This window comes from Haemaphysalis longicornis, unplaced genomic scaffold (genome assembly GCF_048455015.1).
Source record: "Haemaphysalis longicornis isolate Haplotype H1 unplaced genomic scaffold, Haemaphysalis longicornis Haplotype H1 scaffold_9, whole genome shotgun sequence".
Lineage (NCBI taxonomy): Eukaryota > Metazoa > Arthropoda > Arachnida > Ixodida > Ixodidae > Haemaphysalis > Haemaphysalis longicornis.
This window is the reverse complement of record NW_027526460.1, coordinates 60,797,204-60,814,047: the sequence shown is the minus strand read 5'-3', so window position 1 is coordinate 60,814,047 and position 16,844 is coordinate 60,797,204. Positions and strand designations below refer to the sequence as shown.

Below are 16,844 nucleotides of genomic sequence, written 5' to 3'. Positions count from 1 at the left end.
ACTTGGAGCTCAAAGTTATAGCTTTTAACCGGCTTGCGTAGCTGTTGAAACCGTTTCTCGCACGTTTTATAACCAGTTTTACCAGCCAACCTGTGCGCTGGTTTCCACGAAGCCCTGAACCGTTTTACGAGCTCCTAGGGGGATGACAAGTGCTCGGAAAAAAAACATCAGAACGAAACGCCGACGGAATTGACGACAGACAGTTTGGTGATAGCCTCGTTATCTGCATGCCGCGAATGATAAGAAGTTAATGCCGTAAAACTCATCGTTATCCCTCTATGTAGCGGGCACGCTCACCTGACTCAGCCTCGTCTGTTTGCAAGAAAAAGTTGGCTGGATATACACAGCGTCTCAAGCCGAGCTGGTACCTCATCGGCTTCCGTCGACTCCGTGAAAAGGGTTGAGAAGAAAATAATTAAGCAGCGTATAAACCACGTTACGAAACGCATGAGGGCACGCGCCTGGCGGTACCAGGCTGGCTGCCCTGGAGGGGAAATAGGAAGCGAGGGGATGACCCATTAGTCTACACCACTTGCCCGCACTTCCGAGTACGTATGCTGTCTGTGCAATCGACTGGGGCTTTCGCAAACCCGGCAAAAAGGGGAAAAAAAGAATAACGCAGACGCAGACTCCCAGCTTTCGAAAATCGGCGGTACCTTAGCTCCGCTCACCGGTGTCGTCACGCGAGCCGGCCTTCTGGCGCCAAACGCATGCACAGGCTCGCTTCGCGCTTAGCGTCGGAAATAACAGCAGCCCGGAAAACCGCAATTAGCATGACGTATAGACTGCCGACGATAGCTGAGTGGCACCTGTCGATGTTGTAACGGCTTCTAAAGAGTTCTGCGCAGCGCAATCTACGCAGCTCAAAGAGAAGCTCCCTGCGGCCCCCTCCTTACGGTTACTTCAACTAGCCCTCGTCTTCCGCCCACTCCCAGCCACGTTTAGCGGCGCGGACAAAGTAAGCCCGACAGGGAGCGGCGATTCTCAGACAACAGGAACACCTCCACTTGAAGCCGACTTTTTTTTTTGTCTAGTTTTCCTTCACATGCGCCTCCTTTCCACCCACGCCCCTGTCCCCCCCGCAGGCCGAACCCTTCCTCTGTATACAGCAAGCATGCACCCCGTTCTTCTTACGAGACGGGGGCTCTGGGAAGCGCGGCTGGCAGCAAGTGCGCGAGATGAAAGATTAGCCACAGGATGCGACTAGCCGGCCCCGGCCGGCTACGTAGCCGACAGTGAAGACCTGAACAACCACAAAACAAGAAGCGCTTCAAAGACAAAAGATTGCCGAGTAACATGGAAGATTGGTGGCGGGCCCGTGGCACACGAGCTTGCGCCGGACCCGCAACCACCTTAAAAATAGCGCCCCAGAACTGTCTCCCACTGACGGCGCTTCCTTGCTGCCACCTCGTTCGTCTTTCCTGTACTCCGCGCGGGGCACTCGGGTTTGTTTTTGCAGCGCGGACATGCGAACGGCGTCAACTGCACTCCTGATCACAGCGGCCTGCGTGTACCAGACACTTCGGGTGGCGTTTTTGCTCTCGAGGTGATGCGACCACGATGATGTTTCCCGCAGTCTAAGTGCTGTTTCCCGGCAGCGGAGAAACGCCGGGTATACGTCGTCGCCGGGTGAAAGGTGTCTTGTGCTGGGAGCCTTAAAGCCTTGATCTTCTCAAATTCAAGGACGAACTGAAGAATGAAATTAAGTCATCGAAAGAATCAATTGAGATGAGTCTCAGAAATGAAATCCGTGAAGTGCGAAACGAACAAACACAGGTGCTCCAAAAACTGGAGTCTGCAAATAAGGCAATTGAGGAGTTGAAATCCCGACTAGACAATGAAACTGCAAAGAGCACTAAGCTGTCGCAAGAAAATGATTTTCTCCGTACCAAGTGTACAGCCTAGTGTAACTGTACAACCAAGTGTACAGCCTAGTTCTAGCGTACATCGCTAGAACTAGAGAAGCGTGTGGTAAACATAAAGCAGTACTCGCGCAACATGAACTTAAGAGATCCAGGGCATTGCACAGGAGGAAAACTAGAACGTTTTGGGCATCATTAGCCAAATCGGAAGTGCTACTGAAGAACCAATTACCGAAGCTGACATTGAGAAATACCATTCGGTACCTGCCCGACGTCCTGGTAAGACAAACATAATTGTACAGTTCAAGTCCCGTGCAAAGAGAGACGCGGCGCTATATAAGGCAAAGAAGTTACGACTCACCAACAAAGATACAGGAATCGATAACACAGACCCTGTAGAAATGAACGAGCACCTTTGTCCCGCACTGAGGCAACTTTTTGGCATGGCGATCAAACGAAAACATGAATACGAGTGGAAGTCGGTGTGGTCCTACAATGGCAAGATCTATGCGAAACAGGCAGAGGGCATGGACGCTGTACACATAAGCCATCAAAATGATCTCGACAGAATCTGTTAAGGGCGGTAATAGCTACTTGGACTCAATAAATTGGTCGCAAACTTGCTACCACGAATTCGCTTTTCCGCAGAACATAGACCCTAAACAGCACTTCCTAACCTCAGCATTACACATCATTGCTAGTTCAGCACGCAACAAAGAAGAGTCTATTACGAACTTTCTTGATCAAGTTTCTTTTAAATTCAACATAATAATGCCGACAGAAACGTGGTACCGGGATGATTACAATATGCTCCACATTAATGGCTGCAATAGCTCTTATATATCAATCGCCCTGAACAAAGAGGAGGCGGTGTCGCTATTTACATTAACCTGGGCCGAAACTATGAAATAATCTCAGATTTTAGCAAAACTACACAGGATTACGAACTTTTAGCAATACGGAATAAGCAGGGGATAGCTACAGTTGTATATAGGCCCCCAAACGGCAATGTTTTCATCGTTGTCACTTTTTTCTAACAGTTTCTAGAAGACGTTTCCTCAAACGAACTTCAACTTGTTTGCCAAAAAGACTACAACATTAGCACCGGTGAACATAACAACAACGTCAGAAATTTTATTACGGTGCTGGAATCCTCTGGTTTTAGAAATGTCATAAAAACTGCAACTAGAGTTACGCTTTAGGCCTCGTCTATTCTTTATTTATTTATTTTTCTAATATTGAATGTGTAATTTCGGACGCTGGTACGATCACGTCAGACATGAGCGACCACTGCCCTGTTTTTATCTTTTTTTTTATTCGGAAGGGAGGCGCCCTAGCGTTCAAAGTCAGAGCCTTCGCATACCGCACATAACTGAAGAAGCGTTGGACTTTTTAAAACAGGAAATTGGTCTTCAGTACTGGTCTTCCGTACTTACAAATTCAAATGCAGAAGAGGCGTATTCTATGTTCCTTAAAAGCTTTGCACAGATATGCACCAAGCACTTTCCTTTTAGGCTTATAAAGCAATAAAAAAAAAGCAGAAACCCTTGGGTTAGAACTACGCACGTCCGCATGATCAGAAAGAAAAACTATCTATACCACAAGTTTCTGCGCACGCGCGAGCCCGCCACGCTAGATGAATTTAAAAAACTAAGAAACCGTCTGAACGCCGAACTGAGGAGAGCAAAGATTAGCTACTACCACGAACTTTTTACTTATATCCCTCAGAAGCACCCTGCCGCTGCTTGGAAAGTTATTAGTAGTGTGCTAGGCTGCGATAGAAAAGGTTATTCTCCTGAGAAGATAACTTGTAACGACCGACAAATAACGGGCAAAGCGCTGGCAGAGCACTTCAATGAATATCTCGTCAACATTGTCCCTCGGGATCCTGATATTGTAGGCAGAGAAACTAGTCCGTAACGTGCGCGAAAGTGTGTTTTGTTTTTGGAGCCAACAGATGAATCCGAGATCTATTCAACATTCATGAATCTAAATAATACAAAGGCGTTAGATGTTGATAACTTGCAAATAAAACCAATTAAATATGTGTTAGAATTTACCGTTCTCGTACTCGCACATATTTTTTTAAATTTAATACTCAAAACAAGCGTATTTCTGAGTGCTATGAAAAATTCAAGAGTCGTTTTAATTATCAAAGGTGGCGACAGCAATTTGCCCCCAAATTATAGGTCAATATCGGTTATTCCTACATTTTCAAAGGGATCGGAGAAGTTAATTTTTCGACGGGTAACTCAATTCTTCGATAAACATAACATCCTTTCTGAAGCACAGTTCGGATTTAGAAGAAATAAATCAACCGAGACAGCTCTACTAGCCTTGAATGAGAACATTATTCAAAACATAGATAATAATAATTACACTTTGGGGCTATTCATAGATTTTACCAAGGCATTTGATTGCCTCAATCATAACATACTGATTAATAAACTCTCGTCCTTTGGAATTAGAGGTGAACCACTTGCACTACTCATGTCATACTTAAACAATAGGAATCAGTGTGTATGCATAGGTCCCTTCCGATAATCGTTTTTACCCATAACAACCGGTGTGCCTCAAGGGAGCGTATTTGGACCGCTGCTCTTTAATGCCTAGATTAATTATATTGTCCAGGTAGATACAACAGCAAAATTTATCATATATGCGGATGAGAGCACCATATTACTTTCTGACAAACACGAAAGTAATTTAATTGCTAATGGTAATGACCTGCTAGAGAAGCTCCAATTATGATCGCAATTAAATAGAATGAAAGTTAATACAGCGAAAACAAAAGCAATTATTTTCAGAGCAAGAAATAAACCACTTAAATTTCAACACTCGCTTGTATATGCAGGTAGCAAAATTGACTTAGTGCCTCAGCAAAAAATTCTTGGCGTCATTTTTTCTGCTCACCTTAGTTGGGATGCTCATGTAGACAGCATATGTAAAAAACTTTCTGCCACAACTGCAGCGCTGTCTCGCTGTCGTGCGCTGCTCCCAAGAAGGGTGAAACTGAACATATACTACGCGCTTTTTGCCTCGCATATCAATTATTGTAGTTTAATTTGGGCTACCGCAACGAAAACAAATATCATGAAAGTATTACTGTTGCAAAAAAAGATCATCTGTTTAATCGCCAACGTGCCTTATCTGTGCCCAACAGAAAATTTATTTCCCATGTACCACATTGTGAAAGTGGACCACATGTATGAATATCGAATTTTGCGCTCCTTCGTATTTTCTTCCCCCCAATACAGAGACTATATTACTCAACTGGCTTCTTTGCGACAGAGCGAAAACTTGGCTAGCACCCGCAGTTGTGATCCTTAGTTCATCCCGCATTTCCGAACCAATTATAAATTACAATCGCTACAACGCATTCTCCCCTCCCTTCTAAAGAACTATAAGCACACGGCAAACTTTAATTTTCGGTCACTCCGAAAATATTTTGTTACCTCTGCAAGTTCTAAATGTTTGTGCTGCTTGGTTTTTATTCCTTGTCTGTAATGTTCTGCTGTTTGGGATTGATTTAGTATAATTTACACCCGAAAGCAAATCCTGCCTACCAATGTATGTGACCTGCCATTGAATTGAAAGACGGTTTAATCAGATTTACGGTTTTGTTGTATGCAAACTCCGTATATTGGATGTATGTATATCATGTTCTGTTATGTTACGAAACCGCGTAGAGCTTTGATGTTGTCGGTCGTTATTGCCATGTAACGGTTTGCTGGGCCTCGTCAAGCTGCTATTGCAGCTTTTAGCTCGCCAACTGTGCACAAATTTATAGTAAATAAAAGAAAGCTACTTGTCCCCACAAAAAAATGTCGTAGCGGGCCGCCGCTTACTAAGAACATTTTTAAGGAAGTGGCGTCGTTAAGTGTCTTGAACCTCTCACAGTTTTGTCACTCAGTACTCGGTAAACCAACTGGTACAAGACGTTTGCGGTAAAAAAGTGGTCGGAGCATACAACAGTTCGGAAGCTAAAATCAGATTACCAAATTAAAAGAGAATCGCTACGCAATGCCCTGGTTCCCTTGGTTCACAACCCTGTGCGCTTGCAACGTGATTTGCAACCGTAATGATTAGGTTAATTAGTTTTTTTTTCTTTCCACATACATCAGTGTGTTGCGTGAAATGGCTCAAAAGCTCCCTAGCAAAACACCGGTTTGAATAGCACGTCTAAAATTTTTCCGCTTGATTATTCGTTTCAAAATTGCTGCCGTATTAACTCCTCGTTGATTTTGGGAGGCGTAACGTTATTAAAACCTCTCTGGAAAAAATGCGAATCTAGGTGCACTGTTTAAATGACAGTCGAAGTGAAGCGAAAACTCTACAAACATGATATAATAGTGCGCCTTGAAAACCAGAAACCCTCGTGTCATTTTTTACGTCCATTCAGTCCAAGGACCACCCATTTCGGTACCACAAAATGTACCTTTGGGTACAATTTGGGTACCACATGTTGGTACCACAACGTAATGAACTAGTTTACAGCAGCCCTGTTTGTGTTACCTCAGCGGAACTATCTTGTGTCCGTTGTCGTCGTAGATGTTAAGCGAAAGCAAATTATTTCATTGACATTTAAAGGCAGTAACTGATGCACACTCGTCAATCTGCCCCCTCCCCTTGAAGTTAGTGGAAACGGCACTGCCCCTCCTGGCATGATTCTCCTCCTCGTCCCGGAACGACATTAGTTAAAAGATATATGACCATTGGCGGATTTTACGATTCATCAGTGCCCACAGCCTCAATCGAACCGTCTTCGTGAGGTTACTGGGGTTGAGGGTTTAACTTTGCAACCGATTTTTAGAATCGTTCGCAAGCGCACAAGAAGGACAAAATAGAGCAACGATATGAAGCTAACTTCAAACTCGCGAACCATTGGCTGTTTGAACCTAGTACTGGCCGGTTGTCTGTGGTACAAGCGGAAGTGGCGTAAACATAGTAAGTGCAAAAATTACGGAGCTCGCTATACGCTGCGGAACTAGCAACACATCTCGCAATCACCGGATTGACTCACCGCCATTGTGTTGCATTGCGCATACTTTTATGCTTCCTATTTCTTCTACCTCAGCTCTGTCAACTGCACAACGCCAACCGGACCGGTTTGACGCTACCTTTTTCTTTTCAACTGTTTCTACCTCACAGGCACAAAATAAAATTTCGTGTTACTACATTTTGTCAGGCCTCGCCGTAAGGTTGCTGCTATGTCCACTCTTCAGCCCACAAAATTACACTTTCAAGGTTCCCCTGATATAGTCCAGGTGATTTTCTTTGAGTTCCTTATTTACCCTGTGTACCAAACGTAGCTATACAGAAAGGCGCCAAGGATGTCGGGATTGAACGATACTTGTACGCTCACTTTCCATTGCGCAGAGCTCACGGTCCTCTTGGATTGTGTCGCTCCCCGTGAATTTGTCTCTCTCACCGCTGGCGTACGACACGATGTCATTCAATTCGCAGTTCAAACTAACCCAGGTGAACAACTGTCGATTTTGCACCTGATCCGCACACATGAGGGACTTCAAGCACAAATACGTAACGATAACTGCTTGCTGTTACACTCCAAAAGCACACCCAGCATGCCGAAAAGAATGAGCAGAGGTTCCGTTGAAGCTGCAAATTTCACTTACGCAAGAAGTTATCCGAGGTTGCACTGTTTTCGGGACCGCTGGCCCATCTCTCCAAACCGTGTCACAAGACGGAGTGGTGCTGAGGCTGGCACAAGCACTTAGCGTAAATCTTTCCAACCGGGCTTGTTGACGTGAAGCAGCAATAATAGTCAGTCACCGCGGCAGCTACCGGAGATGGCGACTCTACCAACCTCATCCTTTAAAACGTCGACACGGGAAGTGTGAAATAAATAAACTAGAAAAAGGGAGAGAAAACAACCACTAGCGGAAACCAGGCACTGTACTAAACACGTAAAAACGTTCCCCATCAGCAGGGTACATTAGGCCACACCTTCGAATTTCGCGCATGGAAGATTTGTGAAATTTTTCCGTTAACGTCTTCGGGATGCTGCTCAGTCACGCAGTAACGAAATACGTAACAAGTGTTTCTTTATGGCACTTACATATTATTAATTAATACCTTTAACTCTTACAAGCACTTCGTTATCGACGAATACCTCGTCTGCGTCCGCAATTGCATTGCACTATTTATGACCGGTGTCCCTGCGAAACCCATAAATATGTAAACCCGTTTTATGCACTACACTTAAACCTGGATACAACGAAGTTGGCAAAAAGTCGCACCCTTTCGTTAAATCCGGGTATTCGTTACATGCAGGTTTCGAGTTCAGGCTTGCGTGAATGAAGCAGCAAAACCGAAACCCAAATGCTAGTCATCAGTGATGGTGAACTAACTCTTAATGATTTCTTTCACACTGAAAAACTGCGTGATTTGCGACTGCTGCTTTCCGACAAACCTAGTCACTGCAGTGCACTGCAAAGAAACAAGGTCGATCATCCCCATACTCACAAACGTAACTTAAGTATCGCTTATGCCTTTTGACAATTTTCGGTGCCTTTACCCGTTTCAAGGACCAAACTTCTGCCGAAAGGGCGCCTTTCCGCGAACTTGACGCTCTTTTCCGAACTCACATTGGTTGACAGGGTGCTAGCTGGGATACTGTATACCGGGCGGCGACGTTCTTCTTTATCGACGGCGGAAACGGTATTTAAAATTGCGAGCTTGTCTCGAAAAGACAAAACTTTTCGTTTTCAGGCAGCAGAGCTCATCACCGCCGAATCGAAACCACGGATAGCAGTGGAGACTCGCGATTACACGTCGAGAGGCAGCACTAGCACCTAACCGACACCGCACTGACACTGTAAACGCACCCTACTTTGCGGTGTGGGCGAAGTTCGCTAAGTTACTGTATTTCTCCAGCCGATTTGCAGAAAACGTACAGAGAACAATGCTTCATCAGCGTAGCGAATTCGTTACGTAAACATTAACCGTCACAACGCCTTCAATACATAGAAGTCGCAAACACATGGGTTTCAAGGGGCTGGCACTGGGGGATTGAAACATTTCGTTAAATCCAGGAATTCGTTGCATGGAGGTTCGTTACATCCAGGTTTAAATGTATTACCCATGTAAATGTCTATTTTTACCCGTACTCCGAAACCGGCCCTAAAAGCAGGTTGAGGGTCAAAAGGTGACTACTCTTACCTGACCTATATGATATTTAAAAAAAAACTCGTTTTAGATCTTATCATGTACAATGCCCATCTGATTCGCTAAAAAATGACCTTTACATCACTTACAGCATGGTATCAAGCAGCACGTTCTCCGAACCCGGTCGCTGGCCTGTGCCTGTCCTACCGGATATGCATGCACCTGTACATCACCACAATGTCGACAACAACAAAATCCAAAGTAGCAGTGAAATGCGAACAGGGGTGTTATCGGTGGAAAGCCGGAGCTCTATCAGTGATGTCGTACACGATTACTGTTTATAACATCATTACGAGCATTGCCAGCTGTCGCCGCAATATTCTCCACCAAACTTGTACCAGGAAATGAGAACCAAAGCGATATGGCGACGCCATGACTACCTATACATGCATGGAAACGTTAAGGAAACCGTTGCGATTATTGCGACCTCACAGGAAAAAAGGGGAGAGGAGGTGCGCAACATGGATTATCAACAAGGTTTGCAGTGAAATAAGGCACCTAAAATTCATTTGCTACCGCGTATTCAATTACTTTTACAGCTGGAACCGCGTATTGTTTATCCTGGTATCTCCCCGATCAGCACCGATATTTTGCCTCTATTTTGTGCAAGCCCATTGCGGCTGTCGGGATCAATTTTTGCACGTTGAACGCAACAGCCGTGTGACTCACGCCGCCGCGTATGGGACATTCTAAGAGCTTTTAGCTGATTCTTATTGTTGTGAACGTAGAACTGATGAAGTGTTATCCTGCTGCCTACGTTTTTCTCTTGCGAATCTCCTCCTATGTTAAGGGTAGATTAAGGAGCAGTATCACGTTCAGGCTTCGCACAAGACGGTGAGCCAATGGAAGGTATCGCACAATGATAAACTGTCGATTGCCATCTTTTACGTGATGGTTGTAATCTGGGGAATAAACAAGAGCTTCGCGCGAAAAAGGCAGCACACACAGAAAGAACGGGACAAGCGCAATCCCGTTTTTTCCTGTATGCGCTGTCTTTCCGCGCAAAGCCCGTGTTTGTTCACCTTGTCTGCGCACCTCCCATTCCGCAGCGCAATGCGAAGCGGCAAATTATCTTGCAGGAGCAGCGATGTCTCAAGGGAAACAAAACAGACTCTGCGGTGAACACATTCCTGACAGGTGTAGTAACGTAACCCAGAGCCGTGTTGACTTGTCTTGGTTTCAAGGGTACATTTCATTGATTGATTGTAGGGTTTAACGCGCCGACGCAACGCAGGCGATGAGGCGCGCCGTAGGGGGGGGGGGGGGGGGGGGGGCTCCGGAATTATTTTGACCACCTGGGGATCTTTAACGTGCGCCAAAATCTCGTACACACGGGCATTTTTGCTTTTCGCCTCCATCAGAAAAGCGACCGCCGCGGCCGGGAATCGAACCCGCGACCTCGTGCTCAGCAGCGCAACGCCTTAGCCACTGAGCCACCGCTAGCCTGCCGATATAGCGGGGACGGTAGTAGGGCATTCGTAAGTAGCAATGTTTGTATAGACTACGGAACAGGATGCAGCGATTGCGACCACAAAGTTTCGACGACTGTGCAAAGCCTGTACCGGCAACTGAAAGCCTAATACAATAAAAAACAGCCCCCAAGTATTGAAGTAGATATGCGGCACTCAAGGACGGTTTGATGTAGTGCGGATAACATTTACAACACCGGTCTTGGTCGCTTCGTGTGGGTCATCGCTGAGACTTCTAAGGCTCTGCGTAGGGTTGCATGAGTCACTAAGACGGAATGGCCTGCACTGAGCCACAGCACGCCACACGAAAGGTCACCCAATGATCCCAAAGCAGGGGGTGGCCGTTCAACTCTGCGCTTGGCATGACATGCAAGCAGCACGAATGCGTCCCCCCAGCTCAGCAAGCGGTAAGCACCAGCAGTGAACGCGGTCTACGTCCCCAGGCATGCGTCTTCCTCCTTCAGAGTGGCTCCATTCGTCACTGGCACGCAGAAAGAAAACGAACAAACAAAAGAAACGTTTCAAATCCCTTGAACACACGTTTAAAATCGCTTTCGCTTCCCTCTGCGTGGCTCCTTTGCATCTGTCGCTTGCGCTATTTTCGCCATGCTTTTCTTTTTCACGCATCGGCGGTGATAAATAGGGGGCGACCGAGGCGGCGAACCGTACGGAATGCCGCTTGTTTACTTGGAGAGGCGACCTTTGGCGCCTAGGTGAGAGTGCCCAAGGAATTGAGTCATGTGCCCCGAAGGTATACACGCCGTCTGGTATGGAAAGGAACTCTGGACCACTACAAGGTCGACGCACGACGAGAAATAGTTTCACAGGAAGATGTATTGCCCCCACCCCCCAACCTCATGGTCTTCTGTAATACTGTCAAACATGTTCAAGAACCATTTCACACGCGAAATAGTAACATACAAATCAAGTAGCACTGTGAAGAAAGTGCAGTGTTTTAATCACGAGCTATTTATTCTAAGAGTGATACCCTTTAGCAGTTTTCGGCTGGCAGCAACCGATATATCTATCGCAAGTGCCTCAAGTGGGACTGCAGGAGTAGCGGCAACATTCCTATCGACAAGTGCTGCCTCAAGAATGCTTCTGTCTATCAGTAAAACGCGTGAAAGTGTTTAGTCAAGAATGAAGTGGAGCCTTATGCTCCTTTTGAGAAAGTGCACCTGGACAACCGTCCCTCGATCGTAGCAAACTGCTTGGCAGTAGTTGCCCACAAAACTGTCAGGGGTAACTATATTTCGCGCAAGCCTTCGTACAGATATTATGTAGTCCGCCTTTATGCGTAGTTCACTTGAAAAGTTTCATGCTGCTTACTCAAGCGAACACTCTGGAACTGCTGTAACCTGAGAAAACTTTAACAAGCACAATGACCGAAGTGCAATGATTACCAACATATAAGGACGAAAACCGTTTTTGAGTAACTAACGTGGGCCCGATCATTTTTATCCTGCGGTAAAAGTAATGAAATCGAATTTCGGCACTCAGAGAAGTAACACGGATAGTTGTATAATTGTGGCAATCGGAGCTGTCCGCGGTAACGATCCTGGAAGCAAAAACAAATAGTACACTGGTCCCAATGAACTTGCATCGAAAAGGACGTCATTGTAATACCGCTGCTGCCGATATAGGTTCAATCTATAGCTTCAACGTGGTGTTTTCACTCAATCAACGCACGGGCAAATCGAAACAGCTCCGAGGTTCACCAAGTAGTTAATATTCACAAAAATTCACCGGGCGACGCTGCAATAAAAACCTGTTTTGAGAGGTAGCTGCTGTGCGGAGTGTATTGTCCGCCGTTGTGCAGCCGCTATAGCTATTCTTCCCTTTTTGATTTGGTTTCTCTCTTGTGCAAGACCGCTAGCAGTGACAACACCGCTACAGTTCATCTGATTACCAGTGTGTCCTGGCGCATTCCCCGTGCGACTTCGAGAAGTTACCCGATCAACAACTGTCGCTCGTTCGGTCGTCTCAACCCTATTGTATAAAAAGGTCAAAATGGGCAGAATGAGTCAGGAAAACAACGGCCATGGCAAAAAAGTTTAACCCAGCGAATTATTACTTTGTGTGCTCGTTGTGGCTAGTTATATTCCTAGTTAGAGTCTGAATAACGTCACATAACTCGGGGGCGGGGGGGATGTGAAATGAAATGTGTCGTCAAAAACTCTGTGTATGCAGATGCATAATGCTGATCAATAATGGTTTACAGTTGTAAATCTGCTAGAATGGCAAAGTTAAATTGACTAGGCATACAGTTTGCCGCACCTTGTAACGACACGGTCTTTTCATTGTTGTCATCATTGACATGAGTGGTTCAAGTTTGAATTGACGTTGTCCTTGCTTACGTAAGCGCCGCACCAGAACTATTTTACGAATTCCATGCTTTTTAAGCTTGAAATTCACCAAAGGAGCTTAATTTTAGCTGAACATATGATGTCACCAGAGCATTAAACGTAGCCTCCCGATTATAATGCCCAGAAATGAGTAATCAAATGTGAATTTATGGCAAGACGCATCAGTTTATGAAATATGCGTTAGCCCTAGCGTCACAACTTCAGTGTTAGAAAGCCCTGAAGGGCTCTCATCACACATCTTCTCAGTTTTGGTTCTACAATTTCTTTAAATTCATATCTGCTTTTCATAACTTCACTAAAGTGACTCCTGTCTCAGAGCACGGCGAATTAAACATGATTTAAGCTAACTGCCGAACACCTGGCGTCGTGTTGTTGCAGGACTAGAAAGTTGCTTTTTTTTCTATTTCAACCAACTAAGTTCGAAAAGAGCTTTACTGAAATCGAATTTGACTGGCCTCACGCCTTAAAAGTAGTTTTTGTTATGTTGTGTAAGAAAAAAATGGTCTGTCTCCCAAATAAAAGGTATGATTATTGCTGAAAACGCACGCGTTCTTCACGTGTGTAAAATCGAGCTAGAATTATGTTTTCACATTTGCGGCTTTTTATCTGCGGTAAATGTTCGTTCCTCCTCACCCAGTCGCAAAGATGAAAACTTGTTGTATACAGGTTAATTGTAACACACGTGAGTGGTGCCTTTTATCAACCGTTCTGGTGGGATATAAGAGCACGAATATAAAGAAAGGTAACGCAGTCCGTGTATATTGCCAAAAAAATATTTGAGTTGTCTTTTCTCCGACCTCAATATGCATTGTATGGGTTCAGTTTATTCCCTCACGGTTAACGTTTATTTCTCCACGTGCTTGTTCTACGTTAGTGGCGGAATACGCCCGTTGTACATTGAGTCACAAACAGTTCTAATGATTGAGCACATGCAGACTCACCCTAAATACTAGTTTTAGAAACCCCCCGCTTTAGAAGCTTTAGACTTTAATCCGGGGCCGTCCACTAGGTACAGCTTCTACGTGTTAAACACTAGAAATTTTAGTTTAGAAACCCCCAGAACAAATCTGTTTTCCAGTATAAGATACGGCAGTGTGCAGGTTGTATGCTGATTCTGAAGATCATTCACCATTTAGAATTCTCATTAGTGGCAAGTTCCTTTCGGCCTTACTCACACCTCCTTCGGTACTTGAGCAAAACACTGCGCGTTTAAAAAGCATCTTTTGAAGAGGCATCCGCCGCCTGTGAATCTATACAGGGAAGCGCTTAAATATAGATCTGCTAACGAGCGCATTCCGTTCAGGCCACGGGTACCTTATAGTCTGTTTTCCTTTTGAAAGAGGAAACACGGGAAAACTATGCGAAGATCAAACTTAGCTGTGGTGTATAGCAAAAACTTCGTCACGCAACGGCACCGATGAACACGAACGAAAAAAGTTCTAATTTATTATCTACGTACGTTTGCGCGTTTGCTAATCCAAAACAGACATAATGTACTGCTATCCAGTAAATATCGGAAATTATAATAGCGCTAACCACAAAGAAAAAGAAAGGCTAGGTATTAACAGTGCAGCTTCAATTCATTTTTGCCTTGAGGCGATGATTCTTTTTTCGCTTTTTGCATTCCATAACGAAATACCCCCAGCACCTGCAGAGAATAAAACGAATTTTACAATAAATACTGCATGAAACGCCGTTTATGTGGCCTTAAGCGCTTTTGAAACTTAGGCTGGGATATTTTGAGCGACATAACGTCCCTTCCAGGATATATGCATGCCAGCGTATGCTTTCACGTAAATTTACGTAACATTTATTCAGTACTCGCCGCAGTGCAGCCATATCAAACCCGGTGCTCAGTATTGAATTTTTTACGTGTTGCAAATATGCGGTACGTTTTCTTGCCATTTTATAAATTCTTTGCAGGAACTGGTAAAGAAAATTTACCGACGGCTCTGGAATGTAAACACCAAAAACATTTTTGTACAAATTTTCGGGTCGAATTTACACTGTGAAGGTTTCTCGAGTGTGTACGCGTAGTACATGCTTTGTGCTATGTTGGTAAAATTGATTGAGTTTTGAGACACGCGCGGAACGCCAAAGCCCGCATATTTCAGGCCCTTACAAACATGTACAAATGGGTGCAATTACTAAAGTGAAGACAGTTCCAATTTTTCATTTGCAATGCATAACTGCCCCAACAATTGTTCCAATCGTTGCAATGTTCAGGTTTTCTCCGCCACGTCGTGCGGCATCAAAGCGTAACGTTAGGCTTAACGTCCCACCTTAGCAGACCCGCGTCTTGTCTTTCTGCAAAACTGCCGGTAGCGAGCGTTTACCAACACACCAATGCGGGCGTGTGCTGCTCTGTGCCCTGATTATATTTTCTGATACGGCGCGCACGAAACGATAAATCCTGAACATTGTAACGATTAGAACAATTGTTGAAATAATCCCGAGTTCTTATTAACAAAACATTGGAGCAGTTATGGTATGGTACTTTTACCCTTGAAGGTAAGTTGCGCTTGTTATGATAACAGAGACGGACACAGGAAGAAAAACAACACTGACAAAAACGCGGCGCTTCAAGAGCATGTTACACCAACTAGTCTGACAAGAAGCTTTAGTGTACTTTTACCCATTTGTAGAGGTTTTATAGGCGCCTGAGGTAGAGAGCAGACACATTTACATTTACCAATTGCGTGCACTTCTGGTGGCATTTAAATCCTTTATAACTGGGTCACGTACAGATAACATTCAACATGGGTCACAGGACGTTTTTATAGCAATCAAAGCGACCACCAGATCTGGCGCCGAAAACCTAAAACGTGAAGATAGCATGCTCGAGGAGTAAATGAACGAACGACGTCGTACGAAATGGGCACGACCAATTTCTCTTAATTTCCCTTCAATGCACGCCAGATGACACGTGTAGAAGCCTCACCAGGAGTGCACCGCAAGGTTCAGTGCTGGGGCCACTCTTGTTTATTACCGGTACTGATTACGAGGCAAAAATGTTTTGCTCCGCAAGCAATTAAGCACTCGCCCTATTTTTTTAACCAGCTTAACACTATTTTAGGCGCTGCAGCGAGGGCGCAAGGGTGGATCCCGACAAAGAAACCCGCGGCAAAGCCTCGACATGCACTGCTGACTCGCCAATAGCAGGTCAAGCATTTGGACTCAATCCAGGCCGGTGTGAGATAGGACAGCGCGCCCCATTGAGCTGCCAGTGTTTGGCTTGGTTCTTCGCCAGGGAAATTCACGTGTTACTAGACAGCACAATGAGCGAACACAAAAAGCAAACGAGCCACAAACGCGAACAAAAGTTAGCTTTTGTGCAGGGCAGACTCACTGTTTACACTTCTTCTTCCGGTACCGAGCTTTGACAAGAGACGCCATTCTCAGTCTTGACTCCGGATGATCAAAGGCACAGATTCGTAGATGGCGCTTAGAGAGGGGTGGGAACGTGTAAAGCGCGAGCAGGTCTTGTCTGAAGGTGGTTGCTTCCCTGACGCTTCAACGGGAGATTCGATTCCGCCGCACAACACAGTATTGTTCGCACCTGACGGGCAAAGTTGGAATCAACTATTATTTAAGCCACTCAAATATGCGCTCACATAACACAGACCGGTATGTTTTGTGGCAATACCAAAAGAGATGGCGGGTAATGTTTGCTCTTCTCTCGCAGTCCCAGGATCGCTAGCTCGAGTAGTTTCTGCAAGGGCACATAGCAGTCCAATGCGGCCACACAATCCAATACTGAAGTCCCACGTGCTGGTCTTCTTCAGTACACTTTACTTTTTGCAAGCCAACACAAGCCGAAAGGTGTTGATGCCACAGACACTGGAAAGGATTTGCACTTTTCTTCACGCGCGGTAGTCTTGGTCGCAATACCCAGTCATACGTGCTACTTGTATTCCTCTGCTTCGTCAGAAACAAAATGCAAGTCATCAGCACAAGTC

The 16,844-nt window shown here is 45.1% G+C and overlaps 1 protein-coding gene across 8 annotated transcripts in view; it reads right to left on the bottom strand.

Annotated features, from left to right (window-relative positions):
- Lmpt (four and a half LIM domains protein limpet) overlaps positions 1-16,844 on the bottom strand; it is a 347,866-nt gene that overhangs the window by 177,972 nt on the left and 153,050 nt on the right. Inside the window, exon 1 of one of the 8 annotated variants that reach the window (XM_077682887.1) lies at positions 16,235-16,382. The exons of the other annotated variants lie outside the window; for them this stretch is intronic. Within the exon in view, the coding sequence (XP_077539013.1) occupies positions 16,235-16,281 (47 nt within the window). The 5' untranslated portion in view covers positions 16,282-16,382. Of the gene's footprint in view, positions 1-16,234; positions 16,383-16,844 lie in introns of those variants that run through there. 8 annotated transcript variants of the gene reach the window in all.